Below are 17,867 nucleotides of genomic sequence, written 5' to 3' on the forward strand. Positions count from 1 at the left end.
TTATTAAGGTTATTTTATGGATATAGGAAAAACGAACTCAGGAATTTTTTTACAATAATTTATAAAAGAGTAGCATAATTAAGCCACTGTATAAATATGCGGTATAAGGTAATGAATGATACTGACTAGACCATATTGAGACCACACCTTTATAGCCAACCCCCCCTTCGTGGTGAAGGCACGTCCGTCGTTGTGCTCCGAAACATCATTTTCAAGGCGTCAAACGGGCTTGAGGAGTCAATTTAGCGTCAGTCATCTATTAAAAATTCGAAAGAATTTGGAACATAACATTTTAGCTAGCTACGCACTTCGATTTTACAACGTTTATTTTGATTGTCTCGTTGTCTGGGTAGAAATCATCACAAAAATGGCAGATCCGATGACACAGTCTGGCCAGATCTCGTCCTCTCTGAACGCTTCATCGACAAAAGAATCCCCATATTCCGGTAGGATTTTTTTATACATTGTTTTATTTTGAATGCAAACATTTTGACCGTAATAACTCGAGCTCAGCTCAACCACACTCGTATGCAGTTCATGTTCAAATAATTGATGGGGGGGGGGGTACGTGTGTTTCTGAATGCTAACGGTGATCCAGACAGTTAGCGATTTGATTACATGTTGAACAGGACTCATGTTGGCTAACGTTATTGGTTTATTATATTCTAGGTAACGTCACAGTCTCTATGTTGGTTAGCAGTGTTGCGAACTGCCCATACCATAAAGCAATTGTTTGGATAATTTGGTAGCTAGTAAAGGCCGAAGACCAGAGAAAGCCTTTTGTATTTTTGAGTAGCTCCGTAGCCCACAATAGGTCGTTTGTTCACCCAGTTGATCTCTGACCAATGTTATGCAGCTACGGCATTGTCAGTTAGGGACATACCAAGGATCCAAGATAGCAACGACCGCGAGCACATGGCCCTATTTGAATGCTTTTAAAATGGTTCTAATCAACCTGACAATGATTGGACCAAGGAAGGCATGGTTACCATCCCTTTGCTTTCATTAATCAAACCAACCTTGTCAGTTTAGTGGTTTCATCAAGGAACTGTAAGTGGTGAGCCAAGAAACGTGATGTTTTTTGTAAATACGGTAAAACCTCCCTATGACAATCTTTCTGGCACCTTCAATTCTTGCACATTTTTCTCATTAGTAAATTTCAACACTGTACTCTAGGCAAATTTGCTGAACTCCTAAACGTGGACCAATCAGAATTCCTGTACATGCCCCTCGTTGTGAAGGTGGCCAATGTCCTGCTTTTATCTAAATGCTGAGCTGATGACTGAAATAAGATAAATATTAGCCTCTATGCCTTTTCCCATCATCCCCCATGCCACTCCTCTGATCAGCTCGAGTGCACCTGAAATATGCAGCATGCAATGTGACTTGATCGCTTAGCCAATTTATTGGAAGCTAGCCAGTGTTACAGGGGAGCGGCTATATGGACAGGCCTGGTGCCCAAATGGATGGCGTAGGTCATGCAGCTGAGTGTGGCGACGAATGGATTCGGTTCAGTCGGTCGTTCTGATCCGCCCTTCCAGCTAGAATGCTGGCTACTAGCAACAGCAGCAGCATGGCACTACTTACGTGTAAAAGTAAGTGATGTTTATTTTGATGGGCGAGGGAGAAATACCTTGTAGTATTGGTCACAATCTCAAATTTGTTCCAACCCACTTGATTTTGTTTTTAGTAAGATAGCAGCCTACACGAGAAATAACTTGTAATATTGGTAGTAACCATCTGGATGTCACTGATAGTCTACTGCTCACTGGGGATAGTTTGCGCTGCAACACATGGGGCACAGTGTCTTTCGCTCCGCATTAAGGAGAGGGAAGTAGCTAAGATGGTGTAGCCCGATATCAGGCCAGGATGACGGCTAAAGCACGTTTTGTAGTACATTAGGTGAAAATCACAACTACGGGATTAACGTCTAGTTTAAACGTTTTTGTAAAACTATTATTCCTGTACAAAATGAATGATTCTGTACAGTCCCAACTTCGGCAGAGAAGTTTCAAATTCATGCTGAAGTTTAGGCACAGGCATAACTAACTAGCTGGGAAGGGGTCATCGGGAGGACTGACTGAACCGAATTCATTCTCCTCCACTCCTCTTGCTACAAACGTCATCATTCTGGGCACCAGGCATGTCCATATAGTCTCTCCCATGTTACCGTTTGACTAGCCTAGCCAGCTATTGTAAAAGTCAATTTGGCTGCTTCAGAAGCTTAAAAACAGCTTGGAAAAATGTACACCATGTGCTCTGCAATAAGAACGCCAGCTTTTGATTTCCACTAACTATGACTGAGTGTGAGGCATGTGTTCATAATGTATGTTTCATGCATATACATTTGAACAAAGATCATCACATTCTAGTGTTTCACCACTTATGGAGTACGGAGACAAATGGTAAATGTGTTGCTCAGTATTTGAAGGATAGTGTAAATTTAGGTAGGTTACATTAAATATAGTGTAACCTACCAATCAATGGCGAGAGAGTGCTGTGGGGGGAGAAATCATACAATGTTGCAGACCAGAAATAAACGCTTTACCATCTATGCCAAAAGCCATCAACGCATGCTTCAGAATCCAGGCTGTATCACATCCGGCCTTGACTGGGAGTCCCATAGGGCGGCGCACTGGGAGTCCCATAGGGCGGCGCACAATTGGCCCAGCGTCGTCCAGGTTTGGCCGGGGTAGGCCGTCCATTGTAAATAAGAATTTTTTTCTTAACTGACTTGCCTAGTTAAATAAAGGTTACACACACCACACTGACCAATGTTTTGTTGTCGTTTATGCATGTCCCCATTATCAGTAAAACATAATCAAAACCTATTTATTTCACTTACTTGCTGTTTTGTTCAGTCGTTTCGTTCTCATCCACGATTTCTCATACTATGGAATGCCGTTTGGGTCTTTGCGTGTCAAATAACACTATTTGGCCAATCAGGACCTGACTATGACTGCTCGTCACACAATAATTTAAAACGTTCATTAATGTTTTACATAGTTATTCCACTTTTATTACACTATCACTCGTATGTCATATGTCACAACGAGTCATTACGTATGCTATGATGCTGGTAAAGTTGTCTCGTGAACCTACAGTGCTGGTCATAAAAAAGCTAGCTAGCTCATGTATGCAAACAATGTTCTTCCCCAAAAACATTGCAAAATGACATCGGTTTCAGTAGCTATAGCTAGGTGTCATCAAAAATAACCCTCATGTATAAGACGGGTTTTATTTGATTAATGGTGGTCGGACCAGCTATGTGACGCTAGCCACAATAAGGATTAGCCACAATAGTGGTCTTTGCGGTTTGCCTTCAAAATAAAAGAATGTCATTGACAGTGATGCAAATTAATACAAATAGTAGGATTATGCCATAATTGAATAGATCATGGTAAATGAGGTTGGAATGTTATATAAGATTTTAAAATGTTTATGGAGGATCAATATGATGTTGTCTGTGATTGTTTCTGTTGAATTGTGTATGTTTTGAAATGTTCTTGTCTGTATGTCTAAAACTGTACATGTCAACATGTTTACACAGGGCACAGCCGTAAAAGAGATCCAGGTCTCAGTCTGTTTTCCCTGTTAAAATAAAGATTAAAAAAAAAAAAAAAAAAAAAGATCAACGAAAGACAATTTTGTTAATTTGACAATCTGTTGCAACCACACTGGATGTATTATACTTTAGAATTGCATTGGGGACATACTTATTTCACTGTACATACATTGTGGATCAATAACATGGTGTCAGTCTACTCAATGACACCCAGAGAACATTAGCGTCGTAGCTCTTATTGCGGGACTCTGAAACAACTGTGAATTGAGCCACATTTATTGTTAACCTGTGTATTGAACACTATTCCCAAGGAAAAACAATACTGGCTGGATGTTTTGGAGCCTGATAACTCTGAGGGCTTTGGGAAAAAATGTACCCCATTTCATTGATCCCCAATCCTTAGGTAAAACTGTACAGTGCAATTTGAATGTCAATACACAAAATAGGCTTACTGGGGAGGTGATTTCACACAGTCACAGTCCCGCGATAAGAGCTACAACGCTAATATTTGTGTAAACTCTGAACAATTGTGGTCTGTGGGTGTCGCCGAGTAGACTGATACCCCATTTTATTGCTTCACATTCCAACCTTGATTTAACATTGGTCTAAATATGGCATGATTCCACCAATTGTAACCTTCTGCATCACTTTCAAAGAGGTCCTTTTATTTTGAAGGCAAACGGCAAATTCCACTATTGTGGCTAGCTTCACAACACATAACCCGGTCCGGTCGAGCCTCACTAGACAGATGAAGCTAGCTGGCTGCCTATAATGTTAACTTTGGGCAACAGGGTTAAGTAGCTGGCTAGCTATTTATTTTCATGAACTGAAGTTCAATTTCAATCGGTGAACAAGTGGCTACCTAGCTAATACTTACATACAACGATTCCTAAATCATTGCTAAGAATAATGAAAATGACTGCAGTTTCTACTGGTAATTGTTTTCAGGCTTGTTGTATTGGTGCTAGCTAGGTACCAAACTTAAGCTAGCTACCCCAGAAGTTGCGGTCAAATAAATAATGTAAACACATTGTTCGTGGCTGGTGTTTGCAGAATTTTTTTGTACAGCTTTGACGGTGCTACGGATAGTGGTGGTGGCGCTTGCACGTGCAAATTCAGAACACGCAACATTCTAGAAAATAACTGTTATTTGACGTATCTTTTTTTAACATGCAAAGACCCAAACAGCGTTCCATAGTATGTCGTGAAGCTAATAGCAGGGATGCTATTACTGTTTAACTCCGGTAAGGCAACATGTGTACTGGTGCTCATCCAGTCGGCGAAAGCCAACGTCACCCACGACAGAGAACGGTGGATTGTCAAGCTCAATGAATTCCATTTATCTTGGCGTTAATGGATTTCGCCTTTGGGTTGTCTTGCTGAAATTTCTTACTCTTTGAAATAACTGCTCGATCCACACAGCAGATATTGTAGGCTAGGTTAGTAATGCTGTGTTGCATGTGTAGCGCCAAATTTTACGTGGCGTCATTACGTCATGTACTTATGTTATATAGGTAGGCACGTCAGCTTTGACATCGGTTTTGCACATCGGCGTTAAACTAGACATCGGGCATATACCGACGTTTTTTGACATTTTTTAGCTTTAATTGGCCGATTCCGATATCGTGCATCCCTAGTCTCAATGTCTAATAGTGACGGCAGGGCTAGTTCAAACTGCAGTAGGATGGTTCTTCTCACAAGTGAGCGAATCTGCTTGGTGAATAGCACTTAGTTGATCTCTGGGAACAGGACACATGAGAGGAGAGTTAAATAGATCATAGAGACAAGAATTCATCACACAAATCATCAGAGCAAAGGATTGTAGTTTGAGCCAGAAATGAACATCCTGTCAGTCTAAAACAAACAAAACTACAACCAGGCTACTAGAATCAGGAGAGGCAGGGTGCTCTGCATCCTACTGCAACTAGGCCTATTGACAGGGATAATTTGGCAGTTCTTATTTGTCAGTATGAATGAAATTAGTGAGTCCTGCCTTGATGACTGTATTAGCTTTACATTACTTGTCCTATAGATTTTTGCAGTCTAAAATTATTACTTGGAATAATGATAGCTAAAGCTCCCTGTCCCAAAATGACATGCAAGTGGTGATGAAGCTATTTGCTCCTGCTAGCTAGCAACAGGTCTACATACTGAAGCTAGTACGCTATATTTATAAGGTTGCAGCATTCTAAGTAAAGTTGGGAGTTATTTTACAGATTGCATTGATAGTATTGTAACGACCCTGGGTTTATAAGCGCGGAAATCGACTCTGCCGCATGAGCATGCTTTTGCTGCACAGTCAATAGCGCGCCGGACCTCGGGCTTGAAGGTTGAGGGTTCGAGACCTGCTCCCTGCCTGTTTCATTACATTGGTATTAGAAGTGATCGGACCTTGCATCCACGACAGTGCGTGTGCTTGGCCGGTGAGCGCGTTCCTGTAAGACGTAGAGTCGCAAGCTAGCGTGAGGATGCGCTCTTTGAAAGGAGGGAGTAGTGTAACGACCCTGGGTTTATAAGCGCGGAAATCGACTCTGCCGATCGAGCATGCTTTTGCAGCACAGTCGATAGCGTGCCGGACCTCGGGCTAGAAGGTTGAGGGTTCGAGACCTGCTCCCTGCCTGTTTCATTAGTATCATGTTTATATAACTAAATAGATCACAAATATAGAAGACTTTAGCTAATGGCAGTTTGTCGTACGGAGATCTCTCGAGCTGTGTTTATGTACTTAGGTTCGGAGAACATGATTGGCAGATGTGATCAGCAGAGATAGTACACAAGTTTTGCTTGGTTTACTGGTTAGTACTTGGCAGTGTTTGCCTGTCCAGCTAGTGACATAAAAGTATTAGAAAAAAATTGCTAGAATTGACATTGCCAATGAAACTGAAATAAATATAGGGTAAGCATACCTATTAAGCCACTTCGAGCTTTAGATTCAAATAGATGTCATGTTTCTGCTGTTCAAATGTTTCAATTGGTTGTTATATCATGACAGTTTCTATTCTAAGCCAATCGGGTGTTTTATTTTTATGTGTAAGTTCCCGCTAGTGGCCAATTTCAAAGCTGCAAAGAAACGTTGGTGTTGAGGTGACCCTCAAACACATTTTCCAGAATTTTTTTGTTTGTACCTTCTCAGATAATTGATCATTCTGTATGTGAAATTTAAGTGATGAATGTAGTGATATATGCACATGATGGTGTATTTCTTAGGCATTAATACATTTTCCGTGCCTATTAAATATTTATTTATTTTTTCATGATAGCTCTCATGCCTGCATGGCAGTTGCAAAATAACTAACTACTACAAGATGATAGATTTCAGGCTTTCAAAGCTAATATTTTTGAATATATTTTGTCTTATTTTACAGTTAAATGAACCTTGCATTGTTATACATAGATTACGTTTTTATAAATTTGACATTTATCACCGGTGGTCTTAAAGGGTACAGTAGCACAAAAGCACTCTCTCTATACAGAATGGAAATAAAGTGTTGAGCATATTGAACAATATTTAACTTTGCATAATATTGTAGTCGTCAGTAGTCTTTGTTCTGTCTTTTCACCATAAATCACTGTTCCCATTTAAGCCCGGTGTGTTCCCATTTAAGCCCGCTTTGAAACACAAGGACATTGTGATATCCCTAATATTCAATGATCATGCGCATAAATAGTTTAACTTCAAAGGGCTCGTTTACAAGGTTTCGCGCATGTTCGTTCATCCACCCACAATATATAGTAGAAATAGGAGGAAGGGAAGCGCTACTAAGGTACACTATAGTATATTTTGGTAGACAGAAGGTGCTCTTTGTAAAAGGGGTAAATTGGTCATCAAAAAGAAAGGAGGACCAAGGCACTCTTCATATAATTAATTAAAATGCCTTTATTAGTATGGCATGTTCGATAGAAACAAAGTTTTAAAAATCCGTCGTGTTTCGGCTGCATGGCCTTCGCCAGGGAGTACAAAAAAAATAATACAATGTCCTCTTTTGAACAGCTTTTCCAATTAGCCCTAATTAGGAGTGGTTACAAAATTGATTGGACACACCTAGTAAGCAATACTATACACATTAAAAAGTGAAATACTGTAGCTATGTTATCATAAAAATACAACTCCAAGCTAGAAGTATCAGGACACTTAGAAAGGTAGTTCTAACCTTAAATATGACTGGGAGAAGTTTCAAGAATAAGAAAGCAATATATTCCATAGTACACTAGAATACAGCAAAACATGAACAACACTCTAAACATAGCTGAGGGCAATTGAGCAAAATGTCCACTAGATGACAGCAAATGGACCTATCACAACCCTACAGGAAAGGTGAGAAATCCATATCTTCATTTAAACCAGGGTATTTAGTGGCCTGTAGTTTGTAAATCCCAAAACGTTCCCTTTGGTTTAACTGTTTAAGACGGTCCCCGGTTAGAACTACCTTTCTAAGTGTCCTGATACTTCTAGCTTGGAGTTGTATTTTTATGATAACATAGCTACAGTATTTAACTTTTTAATGTGTATAGTATTGCTTACTAGGTGTGTCCAATCAATTTTGTAATCACTCCCTCTTCTAATTAGGGCCTTGACAACAAGCTCAGTCCGATGATGCTGTGACACACCGCCCCAGACCACGACGGACCCTCCACCTCCCAATTGATCCCTCCAGAATACAGGCCTCGGTGTAACGCTCATTCCTTCGACACTAAATGTGAATTCGACCATCACCCCTGGTGAGACAACCTGCGACTCGTCAGCGAAGAGCACTTTTTACCAGTCCTGTCTGGTCCAGCGATGGTGGGTTTGTGCCCATAGGCAACATTGTTGCCGGTGATGTCTGGTGAGGACCTGCCTTACAACAGGCCTTACAAGCCCTCAGTCCAGCTTCTCTCAGCCTATTGCGGACAGTCTGAGCACTGATGGAGGGACTGTGTGTTCCTGGTGTAACTCGGGCAGTTGATGTTGCCATCCTGTACCTGTCCCGCAGGTGTGATGTTCGGATGTACCGATGCTGTGTAAGTGTTACACGTGGTCTGCCACTGCGAGGACGATCGGCTGACCGTCCTGTCTCAGGCGTCTCACAGTACGGACATTGCAATTTTTTGCCCTGGCCACATCTGCAGTCATGCCTCCTTGCAGCATGCCTAAGGCATGTTCATGCAGATTAGCAGGGACCCTGGGCATCTTTCTTTTGGTGTTTATCAGAGTCTGTAGAAAGGCTTCTTTAGTGTCCTAAGTTTTCATAACTGTGACCTTAATTGCCTACCGTCTGTAAGCTGTTAGTGTCTTAACGACCGTTCCACGGGTGCATGTTCATTTAATTGTTTGTGGGTCATTGAACAAGCATGGGAAACAGTGTTTAAACCCTTTACAATGAAGATCTGTGAAGTTGTTTGGATTTTATGAATTTTCTTTGACAAACAGCGTCCTGAAAAGGGACTTTTTTTTTTTTTGGATGAGTTTATTTACCATATCATATGGAGACATAAACCTTTTACCTTGTCATAAGTAGACATAATTGCAAATTATTAAATCCTTCCAATAGAAATTAAAAACTATTTAGTTATGAATTGAACTTTTAATTGAGTTGACTCTTCACATGATGACTTCACTGAACAACAATAGAAAGGGAATATTGAATGATGATCCATCGTATCTCCCAAAAACGTTTTCAACATACATTGTTAAATGATAGTCTAGAAACTAAAGCTTTGGTTGTCTCCCTCTCAGGCTTCCATGTCTTCTCCCTGGACCTCCTCAATGTCCACACCTCTTGAACATCAGACTTTGAGGCCTCATCTTCACTCACTTTCCAACCTTGTTGAGGATGGCTCGTTGTCAAGCTCAAAAAGCCTCACATTTGCCCAGATTGCCACCAATTTTTCAACCCTTGTATTGGTCAGGCTGTTGCGTGCTTTTGTGTGTGTGTTCCCAAACAAGGACCAGTTGCGCTCTAAGGCAGCGATGTTGGTGGGATTTGTAGGATGATGGAGGAAACAGGGGAAAGAGCCTCAGATCCACAAAGTCTCTTCCACCAGGTGGCTGATGAGAGATGTTGACACACTGCCATATTGCATCTCCATCCCAAAGCCCTTGCTTGGAAGTGTACTTCGCCAGACTGCCAAGAACCATGCCCTCATCCGGGCCAAGGTTGCGAGACACGGTAGTTATAACACCATAGGCCTTTTTTAGCTCTGCACCAGACAGGATGCTCTTGCCAGCATACTTGGGGTCCAACATGTACACTGCGGCATGTATGGTCTAAAGGCAGATGTCTTCATGCTTTTGTTATGCATTTCAGAACTGCAGTTTCCTCTGCTTGGCGCAACAGTGAAGTGGGCAGGGCAGTACGGCTTTCTTCTCTTACATCTGCAAGCAATCTGAACATCAGACAGGGTGGCATTGTCTCCCTCAATCCGTGCCGTGGCTACTGCTATAGGTTTCAGGCTGCTTACCACGCTCTCCCGAAATGCATAATCCAGGAGGATCCTCTTGATGCGGCTGTCCATATCAGCAGACTGATATGGCCATTTCTTGGAGAGACTCCTTCCCCTCCAGGAGACTGTCAAACATGATAACACCAGGGTAGGACTCCTCCGCTTTAGACAATGCTGCGAACATGAAGGCTGCTTGGTCTGTCACTAGTGCAAATACCTTCTGTGGTCTTAGGTCATTGCAGATGAGCTGAAGGCAGTCATCAATGTAGAGACCGGTGTGTCTGCTCTTGTAAAATACAAGATTTAGTTAATTATTCCTTGCCCATGAACATTCGACCACCCATCAGAGTTGATTGCAATACAGTCTGCTTTCTCTATGATTTGCTTGACCTTCACTTGAACTCTGTTGAATCCAGCAAATTAGTAGATAAAGCATGTCTGGTTGGAAGGGTGTATGCTGGGCAAAGAACATTCATAAATCTCATCCAATACACATTGCCTGTGAGCATCAGAGGTGAACCAGTTGCATACACAGCTCGAGCAAGACATTCATCAGCATTTCCCTGACTACGTTCCTCCATTGAATCCAAAAAACTTCTGATTCCAGGAGGACCATGAGCTGTTGCTATCGATAAGGTGTCTGATTCATAATTTTCACCTCGACTAGAAGTAGAGGAACTTTTTGTCAGCGGTTGTGAGTGCTGAGGGAACTTAATGCACTTGGCCAGATGATTCTGCATCTTTGTTGCATTCCTCACAGGATTTGGCACAGTATTTGCAAATGTACACAGCTTTTCCTTCTTCATTAGCTGCAGTGAAATGTCTCCACATATCAGATAGTGCCTGTGGCATTTTCATGTGAAGATGAGAAAACAATGAGTAAAAAAAAATATAATTCCATGTACAGATAAATATTTAAGCAGTTAGATTAAACAACTCCTTTTGTAAGATAAATGTTTTAAAATGAAACGTATGGAAACGGGTGAATTAACCGTCCTCGGTTAGCAGGCTCAAGCAAGCTAAAACCCACATGGTAGCAAAAACTAACTAGCAGAAATTGTTAACTTAGAATTGATTTAAACACACTTTGCTGTAAGCTACTATTTACTAGTTAACAAAAAATCATGTATGTCATATAAAATATATTCACCCCACCCAGTATTGTAATCAAAACTTACCAGAAAGCATGTAGTCCTTGGCTCAGACAGTGTAATAGTGTGGGCTTAATAGCATCTCATTACTGTGCAAGATCTTGAGAATCAGCTGTACATGTGATGGAAGAATGCACTGTGCATGCAGAGGGTTGCAATTCCGTAGAATTGGGGATAGTTTAACCAAAATATGCGACAAGACCTAGAATTGCCTTGTATATCCCACAAAAAAGCTTCACTGTTATACGCTGACTTGTTTGATGAATTTAAGCAAAAGTTCAGAAATTCCAGGGATTAACTTCCCATGGAAAATTTCTGGGGAAAGTCTGGAAATTTACCAGATAGTTTCTGACCCTTTGCAACCCTAGTGGAAACACACCAATGGTGGGACAGTGTTTATTTTCTTAATGTGGATTCTAGAATATTCACATGGAAACCTAGCTATTGATGTAGCCTAGTGCTTCCTGAACTGGCATCAAGTTAACAGATGAGGGGCCATTTGTGTCGAAGCACGTGTTTTTGGCACCATTCCTAACAACTTGACACTAGACTACAAAAACCCTGGCTGCAGGCTACAGCCCATTGGGAAAGTGTGAACAACTCCTGAATTAGGACAGCTATGAATGAAATGAAGGTCCCCACTGAATTTCACTAGATATGAGACCGTCAACTAGATTACCAATTTTTCAGGATAATGATAACCATTTGCCACCAGTTGCGCTCACCTGAAAACTGAGGGAAATTATTTTTCAGTGTTGATTGGACTGTGCTATGGAGAATTAGACTAACATGACCAAATAATGGAGCACTGTCAATTGTTCCAGTTCCTCAAGGAGAAAAGGAGTTGAACATGTCTTCCATTCCATTATTTTGAACCCTGAGAAAATGCATTTTAGATTTGGCTATGTCTGAGATCTGTGTGTTGTAACATGGATAATCCTCACAGCCATGACTCGGTCAACTAGAATGAACTGCATGTTGGCAGTGGCATTATCATTGTCATACCTGAGATCATATGAGGGAAATTGGGAACTTTATGCTCTCAGGTTTCTCATCTCAACTTTCCTTCAGTATTAGGATTTATAAATGACATCTGTGATCATCTGACACTCAGGTTTGGCTTGAGAATTAATTGTCTCTCCCCTGTTCCATCCTATTTGTTCCTCATCCAGTGATGGAGCTGGTGTACTGGCGGGACCCCAAGAAGTCTGCGGTGGCCTTTGGCATGTCCCTGCTGGTCCTTCTGTCCCTGGCCACCTTCAGTGTCATCAGTGTGTTGTCCTACCTGCTGCTTGCCCTGCTCTGTGTCACAATCACCTTCCGCATCTACAAGTCTGTCATTCAGGCAGTGCAGAAGTCTGGAGAGGGCCACCCCTTCAAGTATGACAGCTCAGCTTGGGATATGTTGGAACATGGATATATCATTAGAACTGAGTCTACTTATATTGAACTTGACCCCTTGGAGTCATTGTCTGATTTGATTGTTAGGTGATGACTGATGTTTTTGCTCCCACAGGGGTCTGATGGAGCAGGACCTAACTGTTCAGCCTGAGACTTTCCGTAAATATGTGGATGTGTTTCTGACCTATGTGAACCGAGCCGTTAAACAGGTCAGACACTTGCTGCTGGTGGAGGACCTGGTGGACTCACTCAAGGTAATGTTCATCAGGCTGTAAGCTACTGCAGTTTTGGAGATTTCCAATGCTATGGTCTTCAATTGGATCTAAATGATTCATTCTAGAAGTGCTTGATGTAGAATCTTCTGTCAGGCATGTATAGCAAGGGGAGTAATTTTGTGAGTCTCACCAGTTTCATCTACTGGGCTGAATGGTAATGCTCTTGGGACAAAATTAGGGTTTATGTTGACTGGTTGGAAAATTGACTTACGGTGCTTAGAATTGTAAAAATAAAAAGTAGTATTTTGCACACCTTAAGAGCTGCTGGTCTATATAAACTGTGGTCAGTTGTCTTTGGAGATTTTTTCACAACACTGAAGTCGGTCTCTTATGTATTGTTACGCCTGACTAAGAAAGCCTGAAAAGTTGTCATGTGGTGGCAGAGAAAGAAATGCCTGGCAGATGTTCAAATGGGGGATTAAGAGTTTATCAGATGAAGGAAGGAGTGGATTACACTGCTGAAGGCAGCTAGTGTGTTTTTCCAACAGTAAGTTCCTATAGAGGCTAAACATTGTGGGACACTATCTATAGTGGCCAAGGAAAATGTGGTCCTTATTAATGTCATGACATTTATCCTTAAGGTGTTAGTTTTCTGAAATGTTCTGGTCCCTCTGTTGCAGCTGGCTGGTTTTATGTGGCTGATGACGTATGTGGGAGCTGTCTTTAATGGTATCACAATCCTCATACTGGGTAAGAATCACACACTGTCCAGTCTTCCATTTGTCTAATGCTCACAAATAAGTGTTCTGCACCCGGTCACGTAGACACTTGATGTTCTAATAATGCACATATGCTTTTTTTTAACGATCCTTTAGGAACCTAGACTTCTCATTAAATGTCATGTTTTTGAATAACTATTGGGGCTGTGTAGGTTGTCCTGTGTCAGGGATGGGCAACTGGCTGCCCTCAGATTAATAAACAACAAAATTCACTCACCGTTTTTATTATTTACTCTGTCGGGCTTTCAACTTACTGTTGCAAGGTAGAAATGTGCATCTGCGTTTTTTCTCTTATGTCAGTCACTGATAGTCACTCAATTAGCCCATTGTCAGCTAAACATTTTTAGATTGGTAAATTATTCTAGCGGTCAGCTATCTAAACTTGTTATCATGGTCGAATTACTGTCTGGGGGCCCCCCCATTTGATTGTGTGTTAAAGGAATTTCATTCCTATGTTTATCAACCAATTCAATTAAAACACTCTGTCCATAAATAAGAATATGTAAGATAATTATCAGCATTAAATGGACAGAAACCAGTCTTAAAATCAATCAATCAATAGCGTTTATTCTCGAGAGTACTGATCATATTACAATTTACATCAGGTTATATAATAAAGATGATGTCATAGGTTTTAATGTCCATCCTCCTCTAGAATACAATGGCAGTATAGTTAGCGTTCTCATTACTGTCTGCCACCTGTTAAACTATCTGCAACCAACCCAAGGTCTTTCCCCTCCCTGGGTAGAGACAGAATGTCCTGTAAGGAACACAGCATTCCAGCCTGTCTGAAGATAACTCCATTCTTTCTAATAAGGAACATATTACACTCAGCATTATGATTATGATAAGTTTCATTCATACAGTAACATCTAAGTCAAATGCTTACATATTTTAGTCATTAAACACAAAAATCCCATAACATTGTGTTATTGTCTCATTCAGGTATCATATTTAAAAACTGCAATCATTTGTCTCCACCCTATGGCAAAATGCATAGACTTGCAGGAAACTTGCTTTAAAATGGCAACATTTTCTCTTCACCCCATGGCAGAATGTGTAGAATTGCACAAAGTTAACTCAAACATTTCTCTCTGCTGTCAAGAGGGAGGGGTTCCTAAAAAATTTTGCTTGCAATGTGGGGGTGTATGCGCATGTGGGTACTCAGACCCGCGAACAACCGCGGCCCCTCATGAGTTCAGATTTTTTTGGGGCACCCCATCAAAGTTGCCCGTCTATGGTCTTGGATTGTACAGCTCTGTACTTCTGCCTGCATAATTGCTCATTGTGGGGAGCAATCAGACTTACATTTACTCTAAAGATTGGAGGGGACAAGGTCTAAATGATGTACAGTAGACATGGTTTAAATTGCCTTGAGGTACAGTAACATACTGCTCTGTAAACAGGTTCATAGTATTCAATGAATACTGTAGCTTTGTTGAAATAGCATGTTAGAGGTGTCCCATGCTATCTGGAAACCTCCAGAGATACAAATGTGCCTAACCAGAGTCCACTCTGTTTCTCATTGACAGCTGATGTCCTCTTATTCAGCACACCTCCGGTTTATGACAAAAATAAAGTAAGAATGAACGTTTTTACATACAATTACTAATGTTTGTTATGAACGTGTGTTGGTTAACAATTTGTTCTCTTTCAGACCCAGATTGATAAATACATTGAACTGATTCGCACCAGAGTTGAAGTCACACTTGGAAAGTAAGGGCACCTCTTTTTCTAACCATCAATATGTGGAGGAGGTGAAATCACAGAACACCATTTTCTGGTTTTTGGCAATAGAATTTCTACATGGCATGCAGGAGCACACAGCATCAGTAGCTTCGTCTTGGTTAAACCATCCTAAATGATTTGTCTTCCCAGGTGCAGTGTGGCCTCTAATGTAGCGGTATTTAGATGCAGTGTGGCCTCTAATGTAGCGGTATTTAGATGCAGTGTGACCTCTAATGTAGCAGAGTATATACATGTGAGAAGTACAGCATGATTTCCCCTTTTCAGGCTTCAAGATAAACTTCCAGGGGCGCTGAAGCGTACCAAAGCAGAGTGATTGTCCATGACCCCTATTCAACAACTGCGCTCTCCCTAATTCTGCAACTCCAGTCCTACCCTTTCAAATGCATTCCCAGCGTCAAACCTGTGGCCAAGTCATCGCTCAATATTCAATGTACCGTAACTAACTTGCATAGGGTGCAATGCTTGTATTTGTTGTTGGAGACAGCCACATTCTGAATAACTCAATCTGTAGTTGTTACATCCATTTTGTGACTTATAAATTAATCATATGTACCCATTAATTATTGAAGAATATAATGTATAAATGCCTCAAGCTTAGTTCAATTGTCGTACCCCATCAAAACCTGAAATATAAACTTGTTTTACTCCAATGTTTGTAAAGAAAGTAAATGGAAACTAACACTATATAGGCTCAAAGCATTGGTAGAACTATCACTTTATATCATGGATTGTTTCTCCTTGCATCCATATCGCTGTCTATGACTTTTTGACAGTGGTTACATTTCTCCAACCCCATATCTCATATTTTTAACGAAACGGTGGAAAGCGCTTTGTTTCAACTACTGATTGGGGCTTTAACAGATGATTCCTGATTGAGCCAGGGGGGTTTAAATCAGAACTTTTAATTATTTAAAGGATACAGAATGGTGTATATTATTATTTTATTTTTTTAAGCAAATGTTTGTACACTAATCTGTGTGGTTTGTTTTTGAGGGGAAAGTAATTTGTTGGTGTGGTTTGTAAATTGACATAAAATAAAGATGTTTTATTTATGAAAGAACTCAAAGCTGGGATCCAGATTAGGTGAAACTGCACCACTGGTTGCCCCAGGTGCATCTGTTATGGGTTTTTAAACTGGGCAGAGGAGCATAATGATAATAAAAAAAGTGACATTCTGCTGTTCTATCATGTGTGCGATGTCTGATGGGGGGGGAATGATCATTGTTTGACGTAATGTCTTTGTTTGGAGGGAGGGGGCACGCAACCTTTTCAGCATCATCTCAGTTCATCCTAAACACACTTGTTTGCTATCTGCACTGCACTGAGTATTTTGCAAGCAAGTCTTCAAACTTGAAATAAAAATGAAAGAAACCGTCGCAACAAGCTGTCACGACTCATTTATCCTGTTTTGTCAGTTTGTGTGAGCTGGTAAAACCAACAGAATTAGTGTATCGGTGTAAAGGATCACACATGATGCAATAGGAGGATTAGATAAGAAAAGGTTGCTTGTATAAGTAGGCTAATTATTTGCCTCCGATTATTGAATGAAAAATCCAAAAGCATTTTTCCATGACTCAACCCTGAGAAGATGGGTTTGAGTATGACGATGGCACTACATTACTCTGCTAAGTAACGCGGAGGATATAGTGCCATCTGGCTTACACATACTGTATCAAGATCTTTCAGTTGAGTGTACATTAAAGTAGTAATGTTAGGAGCTAGGGGAAAGAAACTAGTATGGAATGTACTGTTCCTCCAAGCCAAGACTAGGTGGTCATGAACCCAAATGTCAAATGAATGTGCTTATGTCACAGAGAATGTAATGTGTGTCTCGTACTGACAGTGTGTGTAATATTTTAAACCATGACATCCATTTTGCGACACACAAAGGCAATGTATAACCAGGGAGTGACTCATCAGCCAAGTCTCTATTTTTGTTGTTATGAATGAGATCTGCTGAGATAGGCTGTTCTCTCATCCCATTTTATTTTCATCCCCAGCTATTTGTAATTTGTGGGGGGAACAGGGAAACATATTTCTGTTATGTAGTTAGGCTCCAGTTCGCTTTCTGAACAGTAGATTGAAGCAATGAGGGGGAAAAAGCAACAATTTTGGTTTTGAACATCGAGTGAATGACTGACTGAAATTGCTTGAGCCACAACTAGATGAAATGTGGTTGGTACTTCCAATCTAGAAGTCATCCCGTAAGAGTTATTAGTTTAATATAATATGCCATTTAGCAGACACTTTATCCAAAGAGACTCTGATGCACAAACACATATGGTGATGAAAGGGCCCCTCTAGGTGGCCGAGGGAATATGTTGCTGTTAACTAATTTCCTATAATTCTACACATTTTTCCTTGTGGCTAAAACAATAATTAAATTTTAATGCTAATTTCATGAAATTCTACATATTTTGCCATAGTTTATGCCAGGTTCTTTACATAACATCAGTGGGGGGGGGGGGGCCCTGGGCATGAGCCTGATGGGTAATCTGACCCTGGATGATGAGGGGGGTCAATCAGTGATGAATGGTGGAGATGATATAACTCATATAATTGGCCAATAGACGATACGAGAGAG

The 17,867-nt window shown here is 40.8% G+C and overlaps 1 protein-coding gene across 1 annotated transcript; it reads left to right on the top strand.

The window, feature by feature from the left end:
* Positions 1-167: 167 nt before the first annotated feature.
* On the top strand, positions 168-16,656 carry LOC120021732 (reticulon-3-B-like). The gene is made up of 7 exons (XM_038965576.1): positions 168-446; positions 12,312-12,519; positions 12,656-12,794; positions 13,436-13,505; positions 15,067-15,113; positions 15,192-15,250; positions 15,548-16,656. Exons 1-7 carry the CDS (start codon positions 368-370, stop codon positions 15,594-15,596), a joined length of 651 nt encoding a protein of 216 aa, XP_038821504.1. The 5' UTR covers positions 168-367; the 3' UTR covers positions 15,597-16,656.
* Positions 16,657-17,867: the final 1,211 nt, after the last annotated feature.

The sequence above is a fragment of the Salvelinus namaycush genome, chromosome 26 (assembly GCF_016432855.1).
Source record: "Salvelinus namaycush isolate Seneca chromosome 26, SaNama_1.0, whole genome shotgun sequence".
NCBI classification, from domain to species: Eukaryota; Metazoa; Chordata; class Actinopteri; order Salmoniformes; family Salmonidae; genus Salvelinus; species Salvelinus namaycush.